This window comes from Lepidochelys kempii, chromosome 5 (genome assembly GCF_965140285.1).
Source record: "Lepidochelys kempii isolate rLepKem1 chromosome 5, rLepKem1.hap1, whole genome shotgun sequence".
NCBI lineage: Eukaryota > Metazoa > Chordata > Testudines > Cheloniidae > Lepidochelys > Lepidochelys kempii.
In genome coordinates this window covers 60,978,791-60,995,944 of record NC_136384.1, presented here as the reverse complement: position 1 = coordinate 60,995,944, position 17,154 = coordinate 60,978,791, and the positions used below count along the sequence as shown (strand labels likewise).

The window sequence follows — 17,154 nt, the reverse complement described above, 5'->3', positions numbered from 1 at the left end:
CTTTTTACTACAGAATTCAGGCTGTTTGAACAGTTAGAGCTTGACTTGCTTTGCTGCCGAAACCAGTATTCTCTGTTGTCTTCCTATTACTGTAGCCTTTTCGATACAAGAGTGTTTAGAGGTTTGGTAAATATAGAAGAGAAATATATACTTATATACAAACATATAGAGCTCTCCAGAATTAAATAACTAACAGATCAATCAAGAAAAAAAAATCCTTTTTCCCCTTAGGCATCATATATCAAGAGTAAAATATTGAGAAGAGAAGTCTCTTAAATCAGCCTAAGACTAATATTTGAATTGCAAAGAGAAACATGCAGACATTGCTAGAGATGCTAAACATAACTCTTGAAGTTTTTTCCAGAATTGAGGAAAAAAGACTTGAAATCAGTGAAGGAGAAAATTAGAAAATTACAAGACAGACTGGGAGATGAAGTTACAAAGGGTGGCAAGATATCTGAAATATATTATTATTCCCTAAAATGTATTTACAGTGGAGTATAGTTTAAAGAAAAAAAAGCTAACATCAGCTGAATGACTTTCCAGTTGAGACACAGATATTAAGTATTTGGGGAGAATGGAAAATCAACAAATCTTTAGCACTGTTCATTTATTTAGCAGTTACTCCTAGCCAATGTTCTAGGCATCCCATAACAGTAAAAGAGAGCAGGTAATCAGTTAGGAGCCTGATGAAAATCATCATGGAAAGCTCACTAAGGCAGGATGGTGATCTTAAAAAATAAAAATAAATCCACATTATTCCAAATGACTTTAAGCCAAATGAGAGTTAATGGCAATCAGCACCTAGCAGGACGAGCCTAATATTGAAAATTAAAAAAAAAAAAATCACAGGCAAATTTAAACGAATCCACATATAGTAAAATTTGAATAAAGAGAAACTCTTGTGTGTTTTAAAAATTTTGGTTTCCTACTGGACTTCTCTTTGGGGGAGGAGGAAGGTAATGATACAAAGTTTTGGGTCTGAATGAATGGCCAGATTTGGAAAAGCAGTACTTTGTAATAACAATTAAAGTCCTCTGGAGATCAAAGTAACCAGTTTGTAGATGCAACCAGGTACTTACATGTCCAACTGACCTGACGCCACCAACAAATATTTGTGAGAGCAAAAGTGTAGGTTAAGTCTAATCTGAAAATTTGGCCTTGAGTATCTCCAAGAAGAGCTCTGTTTAGGGCAAATGAAATCTGATCTGTGAAATTTGGATTTTAGGACATATTGCATAACTTACTTTCTAAGAAGAGAGTATAGAATCTTAGTGTACAGACAGACTGAAGCAAGACTACGAAGAAAGGGTTAGACTGCCCACTTTCCTCTTAGCCAGGTGACTTTGAATCCTAATTACTACTGCTTAAATGTCAACATTGACTGTACAGCAGGCAAAGTATACATTTACCTGTTCACCAAATGCAACCACAAAATTTGCTTGTACAGCAGTTAGATTTACCTTGCATATCCTGATGCTCTGTCCATTTGAATGGAGATTCTTTATGTTAGAACATGTGCCTTTTCTAGTAATAATAAAGGTGTTTAATACATTTAAATGTATGCAGATTGTAACTTTTAGAAGAAGAAGAAAATTCAGTTTTCTTCAGGGAAAAAGGAAAAATATCTGCAGATACTTCATTTATTTTTCCATATTTGGATAGTCACTGGCTATTTCAGATACAGATAGAGAAGCTGAGCAGTATCCCTCAAGAGTCAAAGTGGAAGTTTCCATAATTGTACAGTTTCTTCATTTCCTGTCTTGAAATGCCATGTAGTTTTGCTGTGTCCTTAGTGATGGGTTTCAGGATAAAGGCCCACTGGGCAAATGAGTGGGGACCAGGAGGAATTCTATAGTAGGATACAATTAGGGGCTTGGAGGAAAAGCCAGTGAAAATGAAGAGGCAGATAGAAACTGACCAGGCAGAAGGAATGGAGTAGCTAGCATGGGTGAGAAGCTACAGACCCTCTTCTAGTTGGGACTGTGGTTGAGTTTAAAAAAATCTTTTCGTCAACCGCCTGAAGAAGGAACTCACCAAGATTCCTCTAATCTATATTGCTGGAATAATGGCCACAGAAGGGTAATATTGCATTTCTACAGCTTGCCCAAAGTTTTAAGTCAGCCCCCATAGAGTTTCCACACAATTACAAAAGCCTTGTGAGAAAAGGGTGAATTTCACCCAACATTATTATGTCAAACCTTGTCTACACTAGAAGGGTTTTGCTATATATACCAGTATAGTTGACCCAGCAAACCCCTCTGGTGTGAATGCAGTTATATTGGTATAAGAACGTCATATTGGTATAACAGTTTCCACGGTATGCATCCGATGAAGTGAGCTGTAGCTCACGAAAGCTCATGCTCAAATAAATTGGTTGGTCTCTAAGGTGCCACAAGTACTCCTTTTCATATTGGTATAACTGTATCTATACTAGTGCTTTTCCTAACATAGGTATATTAAGTGTAGACCAGGCCTAAGTAGTTACAACAGTTAGATGAGACAAACCCAGGCCTGGACTACATACAGATGATGTACCAGCGTAATAGTGTTGGTTAGGCGTGTGATTGTATAATAATTAACAGATACAACCCCTAGTGTGATCACAGTTATACTCATATAAAGGTGCCTTGTACTGATATGGTTTATTCCCTTTCCATGCCTGGTTGGAGGGGAGTTTAGCTATGTCAGTAGAGTTAAAGCAGCACAAAGGTATGCAACTTTTGTGTGCAGCTAAGTTCTAAATTGGTTATATTTGCTGATCATGTATATTTGATTATTGCAGTGAGCACATAGTGAGGGGTAAATAATTCAAAAGGATTTTCACCTGGGTTATTAAGGGAAAAAGAAACTTTAATTTTTCAGGTGTAGTAAAGTCATACACATTTAGTCATTTCCACATTCAATACCTCCTCCTAACAGTGTGAAAACTACAGTAGCATCTGCTGAAATTGCAAAGCAGTAAATTCCTATGTAAAAATATAGAGCCAATGTTGTGAAATAGGTTTGTTTGGAAAATGTGTCTAAAATGTAAAGTGTACTGCACAGAAATGATACCTTTTGTATCAATGCACTTTGAAATGAAATAGTATGTTCAGTTCTGTAATTGTGTTAAACAATCATTGAGGAAGTTTAAGAGGCAATAAGAATTAGATTGATCTCAAACCTAGAAGGCATGAGCAATGAGGGAAGCTGTATTTTGTATAGCCTAGAGAAAAATCAGACACTTAATAGGGATATAACTGAGTTATATAATGCCTTGAATCTTTTTGGACAGTGATTACCTCCTCATCAGTGCTGCACTGAAAACAGTAACTCTGCTTAAGATGCATGTGGAAAAGTAAAACAAAAACAAATTGAGGAGAGGCATTAAAAGCACTTTTTCACTTAAAAATAATTAATGTATAGAATGATTTGCTAGGTAATGTTGCAGAGACAAAGACATGGGTCATTCAAGAAAAAAAATTGAGACTGTTGGGGAAATGGAGTACTAAAAAGGGACAAGCTTTGATTAACCTAATAGCCTTATTCTGAGGCGTTTCTTTGATCTAGTCACTAATGTATCTTTGTAGGGCAGTCGTTACTTGATACCAGTATATTTGTCACAGGCAGAGTAATACCGATTTCTCTTAATTGTGTGTTTTGTAAATCTGAGAGAACAAATATGTATTGCACTTCAGTCAAGAAACAAATATGTATTGAACTTCAGTCAAGTAGAACCTGCATGCGCCGATCTTTTCAGTGAACCAAGCTTTAGATTTTATATCTGGCTACTAACACTAATACAGCTCAGAAATTCTTAAGTGAAAGAGAGAGTGACCCAAGAGAGAGTCGACATTTCGTGAATATTTTCAGATTCCTTTGTAAATGTCATTTTTATTTCCACCTAACTTTTGCTATATGAAAATCATAAGTGGTATGAATTTTATATCTGTAATTCACGTGCTGTTAATGTGATGCTTGTATTCACAGGCTCTGGGACTCACTTTTTTGGAATTGTCAGTATCCTCAAAGCAAAGTCATCGCACTTTCATCTTTGACTTCTATAAAATGATGTGAAATGTCAGTACAAGTTGTAAGTGGGGGGGAGGAATCTAAAATTTAAATAAAAATCTTTCAAGCCTCTAGCTGGCAGGTTTTATTGGTGCTGACAAACTTGTCAAGACACAGGTAACCTACATTATGTTATGATTGGATGATAGCATCATCTTTGAGGTTGTTCAGGTGAAATAAGTCCATTTAGCTATAGAGAGGTTTCAAAAGAAAATTGGGTGGGTTGAAACACATCAAATGAGTCGTATCTAATTCTCATACTTGCTTCTTTAATAACTGGAGTCAAACCACGCTTATATGAAAGAATTTAGATGTAATATAACTATTGACTTATAATACCAGCTATCAACATGCAAAAACCAAGACCAGAACTGTTAAAAAATGGGAACTTTGATATCAACTGTTTTTCTTTATACTGCCCCAAAATATTCTAACTAGAGAGGCAACATAATTTTTAATATGCCAAAGGGCTCATCAGGGCTGTGATTAAAATAAGAATTGACCTGAAACTTCACTTAAAGCTTGAACTGAACCTCAACTTAACACTTCTTTAGGTTAAAATAAAAGTTACTTAACATTTTTTTTAAATTATTTTTCATCTTGGAAGCCTCTGCATTTCCTGGTTCTAGGCAGGATGAAAGGGGAAAAAACCCAGATCGCAGTGGAATGAAGTGTTCAGTACATTTCCACAGCACTGGAAAGTGAAAATAGAGGAAATCTCACAATAGTTTGTTCCTGTACATGTTAATGCTTATTGTAGTTATAGCTCCTCAAAGGATTTAGAACACTCTCAGGGCCCCAATGAGGCATTTTTAAATGGGGGAAACTGAGGTAAAAGGTGAAGTGACTTATCCAAGGTCACATTGCAAATTTGCGTGGGATGGCTACTGATACTTTTCTTTAACTATCACACCATGCTTTCACTTTTTTCCAGACTACTTTTGCATACTGTAGATGTAGATAGCTTGGCTAAGATTGAGACCTTTTGAATTTGACCTAGACCTCGTGATCAGGTAATGAGCCTGAAAAACTTAAGAGTATTTTAATATTTGCTTACAAAGCTCGTTTTCTCCACGTCCATCTGAATGTGCATGCTCTGACACAAATATAATGTTTACATTTACACTTTCAGGATGCGTGGGATCTAATGAAGTGGAAGAAAATGCTTTTTTAAAAATAAAAATATTACCGAGGGTGAGATGGGAATTGACCACCAAACGCAGTACTTTCATTCTTTGTGTGTGTGGTGGTGTGTTTCTTTTTTCTTTTTTTTTAATGGAACAGGCAATAGACTACAGGCCAAATTCAACTGAAACAATTCTTTCAGTGTTTTACAGTGCAGAGAACATACATTATTTCATTGAAGCCTTGAAACCTACAGCATGTAGATAGGAGATCCAAACAATATATTATGCAGGTTTTCTTTTCATTTTTTTGAGAAAACATCCAAGAGTCCAAAAATATTAGAAAAGAAGAATACCCACAAAAACACTTTTAAGCTTAAAGGGGGAAAGGGTGATGCTATGATTAAAGCACAGGACTCAGAGTCACAAACATAGGCTCTGTTCCTGGCTGTGGCAAAGACTGTATATAAAGTTTGAGGTAAGTCCTTAAGGGCCCAATAATGCAACCCTTACTTACGAGAGAAATACCACTTTAATCAATGAAATTTTTCATTGGAGTAAAAATTACATGTATTAATGAAGATGGCATGATCATGCCTTAACCTCAGTTTTCTAATGTAATTTATACTGGAGGACTAGCCTAGCACAGCCAACCCAGGCTTGGGGAATACAAACACTTGCACCCTCCCTCCCTGCACCTTCAGCTGTAGCTGAAGATATATGGGCCATAGGACTTGACTATTTCTCATAGTTTCCTTTCCTAGTGGTTAAATGTCTGAAACATGTTAATTATAGAAAAAAATAGGGATAATATAGTAGGGGCAAGCTTAGGTGACAAATAGATAAATGCTGTGAAGGCTTAGGTGCAAATGTGGGTTCAGTTAAAAAAAGAAATGAAATTAGAAGGGAGTACATGAAGACATCTGAAATAATTGTTCTGTAGGATATGGTCTTTCCACATAGGCAGAGAGCATTCTCTTCACTTCTGTCTGAAGAGAGAGTCAAATAGAGAATCTCATCTCTTAATTAGAAAGAAAAATACTCATCAAACACATCTCATCACTGGAAAGCTAATGATCCACAGCTGCTAGCCTGAAATGGCAGGCTTTTTTTTCCTGAACAGTAGGAAGTGTTAATCATTTTGGATGAGATTTCTTTCTAAAATACTATAGTTTTCAAAAGAATAGGATATTCAATATTCCAACTTAAATTATTTTTTGAAGTGTGGTACACCAGGGTAGTATCACGTGTCGCACTGGATAATCATTTTATGCATATATATATATCTCACTAAGGGTATCAACTGATGTGATGTTGTAAATGACTGGTTCATGCCGGAGACTCTTGAAATCCTTGTCTCCAGGGAGAAAGGAAGGAAAAAGTCCTTCTGTGTAGTCTCCTATGTAGGAAATGGCAGCTATATTAAACTGTAACCTTTGGGACACCCACTCCTCCCTTAAAATAGTTAGCTTGTTTCGTTAGTAATGAAGATCCTTTTTTTTCTTTTTCTTTTAAGCTTGAGAGGACCCATTATTTCTTTAAAAGAGATCATAGCAGATATAATCCATGTTCAATTTGATGTTTTACGGGTATGGGTAGGGCCCAGCGACCTTTCATCCTTCTTCCTTTTCTTTGCCACTTGTTTCTTTTCTTATATTATCTATACTTGTTTAATGGAGGAATATGTAGTTTCCCTTCCCTTTCATGGGTGAAATGAAATTAAAGGAACAGATTCTCACACATAACTTTTTCTTTTTAAAATAGTTGTAAGATGCTTTGTCTGTGGGAACTGAAAAATCCCCCTAGATTTTTTTTCTTCATTATGCCGCAGGTAGTTTTGGGGGTTGATCATGTATGTTAAAGTCTCTTTCTAACATTGGGAGTTTCTAGTTTGTTACATGTCTTGTTTATTGTGCATTTTTCTAATGGGGGGATGGGGTTGGAGCTAGTGAAGTGGTTTGAGCAGCAGTCCTATCACTATGCTGTTTTCCCATAGCTATTCATTTCATTTTCATAGCAAATGTGGTGTCCTTGCTTTACTAGTGCCTGACTGAGACAGGTGTTTTAATGAGAAAATGGTTGAAGCTCATCCCAGACAAGATGGAAATAATGCTGGTGGGTCAGGAAAATCATCTAAACAAGATGGCAGTGTATATCTACTCTTTGTATTCATTGGAAATGTCTGCATATTGTTAAAGGTTTCCAGCCTAAGAGTCCTTTGTTTTTATGCTTCAGTTCAGAGCTTGCAGCAGTAACCAGTAATGCTTTCTTTCATTTGCATCAAATTAGGAGCTTACACCCTTTCTCTCCGGATGTGGGCTTTGCCATAGTTAACTATTTCTGTCTTCTGACCAGAGTGCATTATTACAGTGAACTCTACTTGGGACTACCCTTGAAGACCAGGAGCACGTTATGCCTGTATTCCATAGACGGCACTGGTCACCAAATTGTTTCAGGGTGTTTTTCTACAAAGCCATATGTGGTTGGGTCTTTCTTTAGAAATTACTTCTCTCCATTTACTGAACACCAGATTTAAAATTAAGGCTAGGGAGATCTGCAGGCAGGGGCAGTTCACAACAGTCAGTCTCTGGAATTTGTTTTCCCTGGTCTGGCAGAGTTTACTTCCAGAGCTCCCATCGAAGTCTACAAAAATGATTAGAGCTATGGAACGGCTTCCATATGAGGAGAGATTAATAAGACTGGGACTTTTCAATTTGGAAAAGAGAGGACTAAGGGGGGTATGATAGAGGTCTATAAAATCATGACTGGTGTGGAGAAAGTAAATAAGGAAGTGTTGTGTACTCCTCATAACACAAGAATTGGATGTCACCAAATGAAATTAATAAGCAGCAGGTTTAAAACAAACCAAAGGAAGTATTTTTTCACACAATGCACAGTCAACCTGTGGAACTCCTTGCCAAGGATGTTGTGAAGGCCAAGGCTATAACAGGGGTCAAAGAAGAACTAGATAAGTTCATGGAGGATAGGTTGATCAATGGCTAGTATCCAGGATGGGAAGGGATGGTGTCCCTAGCCTCTGTTTGCCAGAAAATGCGAATGGGCAATGGGATGGATCACTTGATGATTACCTGTTCTGTTCATTCCCTCTGGGGCATCTGGCATTGGCCACTGTTGGAAGACAGAATACTGGGCTAGATGGACCTTTGGTCTGACCCAGTATGGCCGCTCTTATATTCTTACCTATTCACTCAAGCCTTTTTCTGAGCGAATAGAGGTGAGTTTCTTTTCTGAGCTGGAGATTACTGTTTTAAGCTGACTTGAGTTGATCTTGCTAAATCATATTCCTGTAAATATTCCTCTCAAAATGTATATTAGTAAACCCTTAGAAGAATTCTCTCATAAGTAATTCTTACAGATCTCTGGAATTCTCTTAAAACTTGTTTCTTACTCAACACTACTGCTAATGGGTTTCCTTTTAAACTAAATAACCTGAACAACATATAGATTTCCCAAATGCAGTAATGAGTATCAGAAGTGCCAGTACCCCCTTAATTGTCTGATATCACATAACACCTTTCTGTTGCAAAAATTTCAATAGCTATCAAGCTTGTTCTGCAATCTCCCAAGACATTCATATACAGCCCATTTGGTGGCCGTAGGAAGGAAGAAGGCAAGTTAGTTGATCTGGTACTGTGGATTTCTTAAAATGTAGGTTTTTACACTGGTATTTGCATTAGTCTTTTATGATCCGATGTTATGTTTTGGCTCTATTAAACATAATCCTCAATTTTAAGGGATTATTAAAATCCCTTTTTAGTTTTCGATCAAACCAAAATGTACCGAAAGTATAGGAATGAGCAAAAGGAGCCATTTTTTAGTTTGACTATAGTACAGCAGTTCTCAAACTGTGGGTCAGGACCCCAAAGTGGTTCGTGACTTGATTTTAATGGGAGTCACCAGGGCTGGCATTAGATTTGCAGGGGTCCAGGGCTGAAGCCCAAGCCCCACTGCCTGGGACCAAAGCTGAAGCCAGAGGGCTTCAGCCCTGGGTGGTGGGAATCAAGTTACAGGCCTCCTGCCTGAGGGTGAAGCCCTTGGGTTTCAACTTTGGCCCACTTGCAAGGGGCAGGGGGACTTGGGCAGCCTCAGGTGGGGCTTTGTCTTCCCTTCTCCTCCCTCCTGAGGGGTGGGGCTCGAGCAGGCTCAAGCTTCGGTTCCCCCTCCTGGGGTCATGTAGTAATTGTTGTTGTTGAAAGGGGGTCACGGTGCAATGACGTTTTAGAACCTCTGCTCTAGTAGCTATGTTTTGGTTTGGGTTTGCCATAGTTCTGGAACACTGCACTCGATTAATTTCAGAAAGCAGAAGAAATGTTAGGAAGTGTAAGGCTTGAATATAGTATTTGGAAGAAAAGCATGTAGTGTTACCAATACATGATGCTGAAGACTGGGAGCAGGTTCAGCAAAAGTATCATTTACCATAGTATTTTCAGCTATCATTTTTGTCACATGAGAGGAAAACCAAGCAAGTAATTTTAAATTGTTTAATTCTAGAGTTTTTAAAATGTTAGTTGTGAGAGCTGGAAGTCTATTACGAGAAGAGAAAAATCTCAACAAATGTATGTACAAGTGTCATCTTGTTCACCTTTTCTTTAGTATTTTTAGCTGAAAGCTGTGCCCCAAGAAGACTCTCTCTTAATAAACCCTGGGATTGGTTTTTTTTTTTTAAGTTAAAATCTTTATTAAAGTATTTCTGATGCATAAAACATTGTTATTGCTGTTTGTTCAAATGATTTCACATTTTTGGAATGATTTATATTTTCTTTTGTATATATTTAGTTTGGTGTTTATATCAAGTTTGTCATGTCACTGCTGATTTTCAGAGGTGTAGCAGCTTTCAAACTTGCGGTTTCAGTTGCTCATTCAGCCACATTAACCAATCATTCCTGGTCTCTGCTCAGAGAGAGGGTGGTGTTTTGTTTAGATTTGTGTAATGTACTACTCCTTACTTTGAATAAATTCAGAGTTTAATCATTTATCTCTCTTTCTTTTAGCTTTTTCTTTTTGTGGTTTGGAACTTTGAGCTCTACATGATTCCGCTTGCTTTGTTGTTACTCTTGGCATGGAACTATTTCTTGGTACTATCAGGGAAAGATAACACGCAACATGATACAGTAAGTACTTACTTTTTTAAGCACATACTTGAACTTGTTTTTTTAACATATACTAAGACAAGATTTTAAAACTGAGTTTGTTTCAGAAACTGAATTTCTCTACTTAAATACAACGTCCTTTCAAAAATATTTCAGTTTATGATGCTTGATGGACAGTTCTTCCTAGCCATGATTGAACTTTTTTTCCAGCTGTTCAATAAATATTTCTACTTTTTGTTGAAACTAATTTTAAAAATGCATTAGAGCATGCTCTGTCCTCAAAGCTGGTGTGTATGTTTGGTAATTTTACTGGTTAGGAAATGACAAACAAATCTTTTGAAAACTCTTTCTCTGTGTGTGTGTGTGTGTGTGTGTGTAGCCCTGTTGAAAGCTTATAAAAACTATAGTCTAACATTTTTTTAGTTACTGAAATTAAAAGCAGTGCTGACTCCGCCAAAATTCTTCTCTTTCACTAAGAACTGCAGACTTGTCAGATGGCTATCAAGGTCCATCACAAATCTTTACATGATGGTCTTAGCTGAGTTCACTAACAGGTATCCTATGGAAATTTCACAAAGTATCAAGAATATTTCTGTCTTCTAAATTACTACACAATGAAAAAAATAACTGATTAGTGAAGCAATGTGGTTTATTGGATAGAGAATGTCCTGGAAATCAGAAGATCTGGGTTCTATTTCTGGCTCTCGCAATGACTTGGAGAATAAAGAGAGAGGGAAAGTCCTGATATTTTTACTGCATTGGCAAACTGGCAAGATATCTAGTGTTTTTCATCTTCATTGTGCGTTACAAACATTACCTAATTTAATTCTGACAACAAACCTATGAAGATGATAAATAGTATTGTCCCTATTAATAGATGGAGAAACACTGGAGTTATGTTGTTTGCCCCAGGTATCAGAGAGAGTTGCTGATAGTTCTGGGATTAGCACTTGAGATTTCATTAGTTCATTAGGAAAAGCTGCCTTTTATTTAAAAAAGCATAAATGGTAGTGGTAGCCAAAGAATAAAAATCCTCAGGTTCACATATAAATACATACATATGAACTACTTTTGTTTTGTGATCCCATAAAGGTAAGGGAAATACACAATTGCTTTCACTGTACAATACTGTTTAGGATTGCACAGCAACAGTTGTGTAGCATATTCACCAAACAATAGCTTGCTATCTCACTATAAGATGCTCTAGTTCTCCTGTATACAGTAAAATGGGCTTCAACTCTAATCCTGACATTGGTTCTGCTTGAGACACATGGCATTCAAAACTCTTTCAGCAGTGCAGGAAAGTGCACAAAGATTACCTCACAAAATTAGTCTTCTATAACTTCTCCTTGGTTGCTGACTTCTACAAAAATACAACCTGTTCTTATCTTATGCTCTCAACTTCACAGTGATTGGCTAAAAAAAGCCTTTATAGATTGGTCATAAACTATATACTCACTTTGGGCTCTGTCAGAACATAGAGACCAAAGGCAGCAATCTGCTGAGAACCATTCCTCTTTTTATGGAGTTAAGTGTTTATTCCTTAAATACTACATCTATAGTAAAGAAGAAAAGTAAACTATCTTACCAGACCAGAGAACAGGGGCTCCTTTTAATAAATCACAACTGAAACATGAAAATGTCAGCTTAATCAAGCATTTAAATTTTATTAATCAAGCCTAATTTTTATGAATGCAAATAATCACTGAAGCTGGACAAATTTGTTCTAGATTGCATCAGAAACATAATTTTAATATTTAATGGCCTGATGAATTTAAATGGAGAATTATCTTTATGAAACAGACTCTTCATAATCTGCCATTAAATGAGAAATGAAAAAATCAACATAAATCTTACATAAACGTTATTTAACTAAATGTTGGTACTATAAATATTACAAATACATTATGCACTAATTTAGCAATCACACAGTACCCTACGTAAAGAAAACATTAGGTTGGCTATGCCGCATTTCTCTTTTACAATGAAAAGGAATGCATTATTAAAGTTGGCTATTCACGCCACTATAGTTAAGGAGGCTGTCTAAGCTTCCATTATAATTCTCTGCCTTCAGGGTTTTATATTGTATCTCTGCCATAGAAACTCACTAACAGGGCATACAAGGTCTCAGCCCAGTCGCACTTTTAAAAAAATCTTCTCCAACCCTAGCTTACTTTCAGTTGCTTTTGCTTACAGAAAGGGAAACAAATCCCAAAAATGTTCATTTTGGAAAGATTTTTACACTTTTTCCCTCAAAACAGTAATTTTTAAAGTGAAATTTTGCAAACCCTTTCCCCGCTTAAGCCTTACACTATTGTATGGAAAATGCATAGGCATTTTTTATGCAAAAATTCTTAATGATTTTTTTCCATTTTTGTCCAGACTTCTGTAACTACTGGATTGACATAATACTGTAGCAGCTCCAAAATGTCTTGGTCAATATTCTTTAAACTAAGAACAATTTAGTGTTGGAGTAAAAAATCACATTTATGAGGTTATTTTTAAACATATGGATGTTAATTCAGACTAGATCTCAGTAATTTTCAAGTTGTTTTCCAAAATTAGCATGTTTCTCCAAATATATAATTACCTAAAAAGAGTTGTCATAATCAGCTGGGCTAATGTTACAGTGGCATATGTATAATACAGATATACAATTCCATATATGTAACCAGACAAAAATGCTGCCCCAACTTTAAGTATCCCAACTTTTGGCACCACTCACAAACTTAATGTTGTTTAAACAAATATATATGTTGTGGTGTATGTATATATGTATATGTAGCTGAGTGGTGTTTTGTCCTCCTAGAATCCTAGCGCTAACTGAAAAGTTAATGATCAAATTTAAGACAAACAATTACATTTTAATTCTGTTGACAAGAAATATAATAAACTACTTTATTGTCAATGTTTTATTTAAACACCTCGGTGACAAAATATTTTAAAATGTTATTGTTTAAAAGTTTGTGTAGTAACCCAATAAATAATTTATACAACAATATAACAATTTATATTTAGCCAAATTAGAATATTTTTTTCTGCTTCACTGGTTTAAAAAATGTCATAAAGCCAGACAGATCAGATTTTGTCTACAAGAAAATATAGTACATTCTGAAGCCTTTAGATGGAGACATACTTCAAACAAAAACCTAGTATTCTGTTCACAGTGCTTTGTGTAAATATCAGCTAGAATTCCTGAAAGCATTGAGATCCAAATATTTAAAGAAATGCATTGAAAAACTCTTCTACTGATGCCATATTTTATATGAAAATTGTTTAGTCTTAACACATTAACAAGTAAATATTGGGTACATATTAAGCTAACATCAAGCAAAAAGTTACATGTTATTGTGTAATAAAGTATATTACAGAGTAACTTATTATACTGCAAATAAAAATTCTTTTGTTGATGTTAAAGGATTGTACGTAATCTGTGGCATGCTTCAAAAGGCATCTGATAGCCACATTAAAGTCACATTTCCTATTAAGAATCAGACTAAATTACATCATGAGCACTTCCCAGAATGAGCCAAGGAAATGTATTCTGTAAGAATAAATAATTGTATCTGTATAAATCAGGAAATCTTTTAGCAGTAAAATACTAATGCTTTTCTTTTTAGTCTCTTCTTTTGTACTGCAATATATTCAGCCTCACTGGCAAGCTTATCACACTAATTATTATTACATCTAGTAGTTCAGTTATCTTGATGACTCCTGCAGATGAAACACTTCAAGGTCAAATCTTTAATTGTGTGAATCAAGCTCAGGAGCTACCTACCATAAGTTCAGTTGTATTTCAGATACACTACATTGTTAAATTAAAATCTGTTAGTGAGTTTTACTGTCTTTATAAATATGATGTAAAATAGATGGATATTTTAATTAAGCTAGGTCTTTTGAAAAGTTCCTCCTCAACAGCCCTGTGAGAAAAGCAGATGTCCTTTTGTGACTAAGACCACATAAACACAGTAATAACAAGCTTATTGACTATGAAAGTTTTCAGTTTGACCTCAGGTTCTTTGAAGATGCTTGAAATAGCCTGAGCAGTTTTGGGAATCCTTCTCAATCCATACACATTCAATAATTTTATATTACATTTACACAGAAGTGTTGTAAATCCACTGACACACCAACACATGTTGTAGTTAGTTTACATGGAGACAAAATGATCTAAATGAACTCCAGACTGTGCTGAAGAATACAGCTAACCAACTCTAGGGCGGAAATGTTCATTTGGGACCCAATCCTATTTTCTTTTAGTTCAATGGAAGCAGGAGCAGGCTCCTGATTTGTGATAGGTTATATCAAAATCTTAGTGTCTGCAGACATTTGGACATTTTAACAAAATAAAATAGAATATAACATGTTTTTCATTTGAAACAATTTATTGTTTTAAAGCCCAATCCATTGTGGTGCTGAGCAACGCAGGAGAAGTGCTGAACACTTGAACTACCAGTTCATGGCACCTCCCTACTCTTTTTTAGGAATTGCTGAGCACTTCACAGGATTTGGCCTTTAAATTATAGTAAGATTTCAGTCATTAAACACATCTGGATGACTATGGTGGTTCTTCATTTTGAATTCTCTTACATTGCGTATTAGAGAAAAAGAGTACTGTGGTATTACTCACTTGGAAATGTATCAAAATACCCCTTTAACCACACAGTTGTTTCCATTGGAATAGCTATAGAAAAGTTGGTAGTAGATGAATGTACTTAATTACTGTGCCTTTGCTGTGATTATGTAGTAACTTTTCTTCTAGAAACTGCAGCAGTGTTCTAAAGTAAGAGACAATTTTGCTAACATTATATACACAGTTAATATACTTCCTTTGTGTGGAAATTTTTAATTTCAGTAGATATTTTTAAGGATCTTTGGGACTGAGTTATTCTTCACTCTTATCCTGGCCTAAGATGGTTGTAAATAACAAGAATCTGACTGTACTACTATTTTATTGATGTTGCTATTAGATGTTACATTGAACAGTCCCCACTACTCCCAAATCCCATCTTTTAATGAATTATTAATAAAGAGTTAGATTTTTTTAAACTCTAGAAGAGGAGTAACTAAAAAGTAATTAATTGCAAACTAAATTCTAAGAGTATATGCTAGTCCAATTTTCTTCTCTTGCAAAGCATGAAGAGGGTAGTGAAGGTTTTTCTACATATTTCTGAATGTAACTAAGATAACTTACTGGATAAAGTGGCTTCTGTTAGAAGTGCTACAGCAACACAGTGTGAATTATGCAGCATTTGCAGACAGAATTCTGTTACATTGGGAATGGGGAAATGAGGCAAGAGTGATCCCCTATCATATACAAATTATTGGGTGCTTTTTCTGTACAATATTTACTTTTCAAAACTATTTAGTACAGGAAGGGCTTGTTTTGCAACATTTTAATATCATCTGCTTACTGTTTGGCCATAATATTGGCCAAATATTCCATATTTGAGGCTGTCTACGTGTGTTTTTTAAAATGTCATCTGTATTAGCCTTACATTCGAGGAACAGTACCAAGAATCAGGTTCTTTCAAGACCTTCTACCAGTGTGTGGCATATAAGGCTGTGACAAGTGACATTACAGAAGGTCATGTCACTTTTAACTGCTTGCATTAGATCTTTCTGATTTCCCCAGTGCCCTTCCTTTGTTTGATTAATACTACCTTGATTTCAAGCAAGGTATCGGAAAGCATAATTTAGAGTGAGTATTCTAGGGCTGATCTAAGATTTTTTTCTTAAAACTTTTTGTAAAATAACTGATATGTTTTTCCCCTTAATATAATTTTTCCCTTTAATAATTTTTCTCATTGAAAAAGCATGATATTGTGTTAGATGTCTGGATTACTGTATTGTGTTGCTGAAGACCAAAGTAGCACATATAAGGTTTATTTGAAAAGCAGCAAGCTAGAGTCAAAGAAAAAAAATCCTTTTTCTTACTCTTGGTTTGATCCTAGGTAGGCGTTAAACTCAAAAGCTGGAATCTGTTGAATTTGCATTTGCTGTAATGATCTTATAAATCCTGGCTTTACATGTCTGTGTAAATAGGTTTTTCTGAAGTTTATTTTAAAAAAAGACTTCAGCTTGCAGATTTTTTATATATCACGTGGTTATAAGGATTCTGTTTTCATTGTTTCAATTTTGGGTAGCAACCAGTCTTAAACCTGAGGATCTGAATTTCTTCTGATTCACTGTATCATTCTAGTGATGTGCTTTCACTCTGCACTTTTTTTTTTCTAACTCTTCTTTCAAAGTTTCATGATGAGTGAAAACATGGGTCAATGTTTCATATGCCATAAAGAATAATATATGCTGGCCAGAGATGGAAGTACCGTACTTCTATTACATTTTATTTTGATACAATAACTGAGTTAAATCATTTTTCATTTCCAGACAATCTGACACTCCTAAAGCTTAGTTTAATTGATGATGTGACTAACACAGAATGAGAAAATAGGATGGAATACCATGGCGGGGGGGAGAGGAAATAATCTTCTGGCTAAACAACAGGAGTTGGGAACTGGAGATCTGGGTTTGATTTTTGGCTGTCACAGACTTCTTGTATGACTTTGGACAAGTCAAACTTCTCAACTATTAAAATAATAATAATACTCTATAGGTCATAGCAGTGTTGTGAGGCTTAGTTTATTAATGTTTGTAATGCTCTTTTAGATCCTTGGATGAAAATCACAATACAGGTGTGAAATATTATCCTGTTTATTTAGAATAAGACTGTTTGTGATCTAAACAGAGTGTCATTATTTGCAATGAGACAGCTAAGGTGGTGTCAGCATTTCCATTGTAAACCCTGATTTGTAGAGGTTTACAGTTCAAATAAATGTCTCCATGCAACCCTGGGTCCTGGTTTA

At 35.6% G+C, this 17,154-nt stretch overlaps 1 protein-coding gene across 18 annotated transcripts in view; it reads left to right on the top strand.

Annotated features, from left to right (window-relative positions):
• The window catches only part of MCTP1 (multiple C2 and transmembrane domain containing 1), a 477,029-nt gene that overhangs the window by 390,677 nt on the left and 69,198 nt on the right, over positions 1 to 17,154 (top strand). For all 18 annotated transcript variants that reach the window (XR_012158969.1, XM_073344510.1, XM_073344512.1 and 15 more), the window contains one exon: positions 10,190 to 10,309. Coding sequence is in view for 17 of the 18 variants with exons in the window: in XM_073344510.1 (XP_073200611.1) it covers positions 10,190 to 10,309 (120 nt within the window). In the remaining variant the exon portion in view is untranslated. The remainder of the gene's footprint in view (positions 1 to 10,189; positions 10,310 to 17,154) is intronic.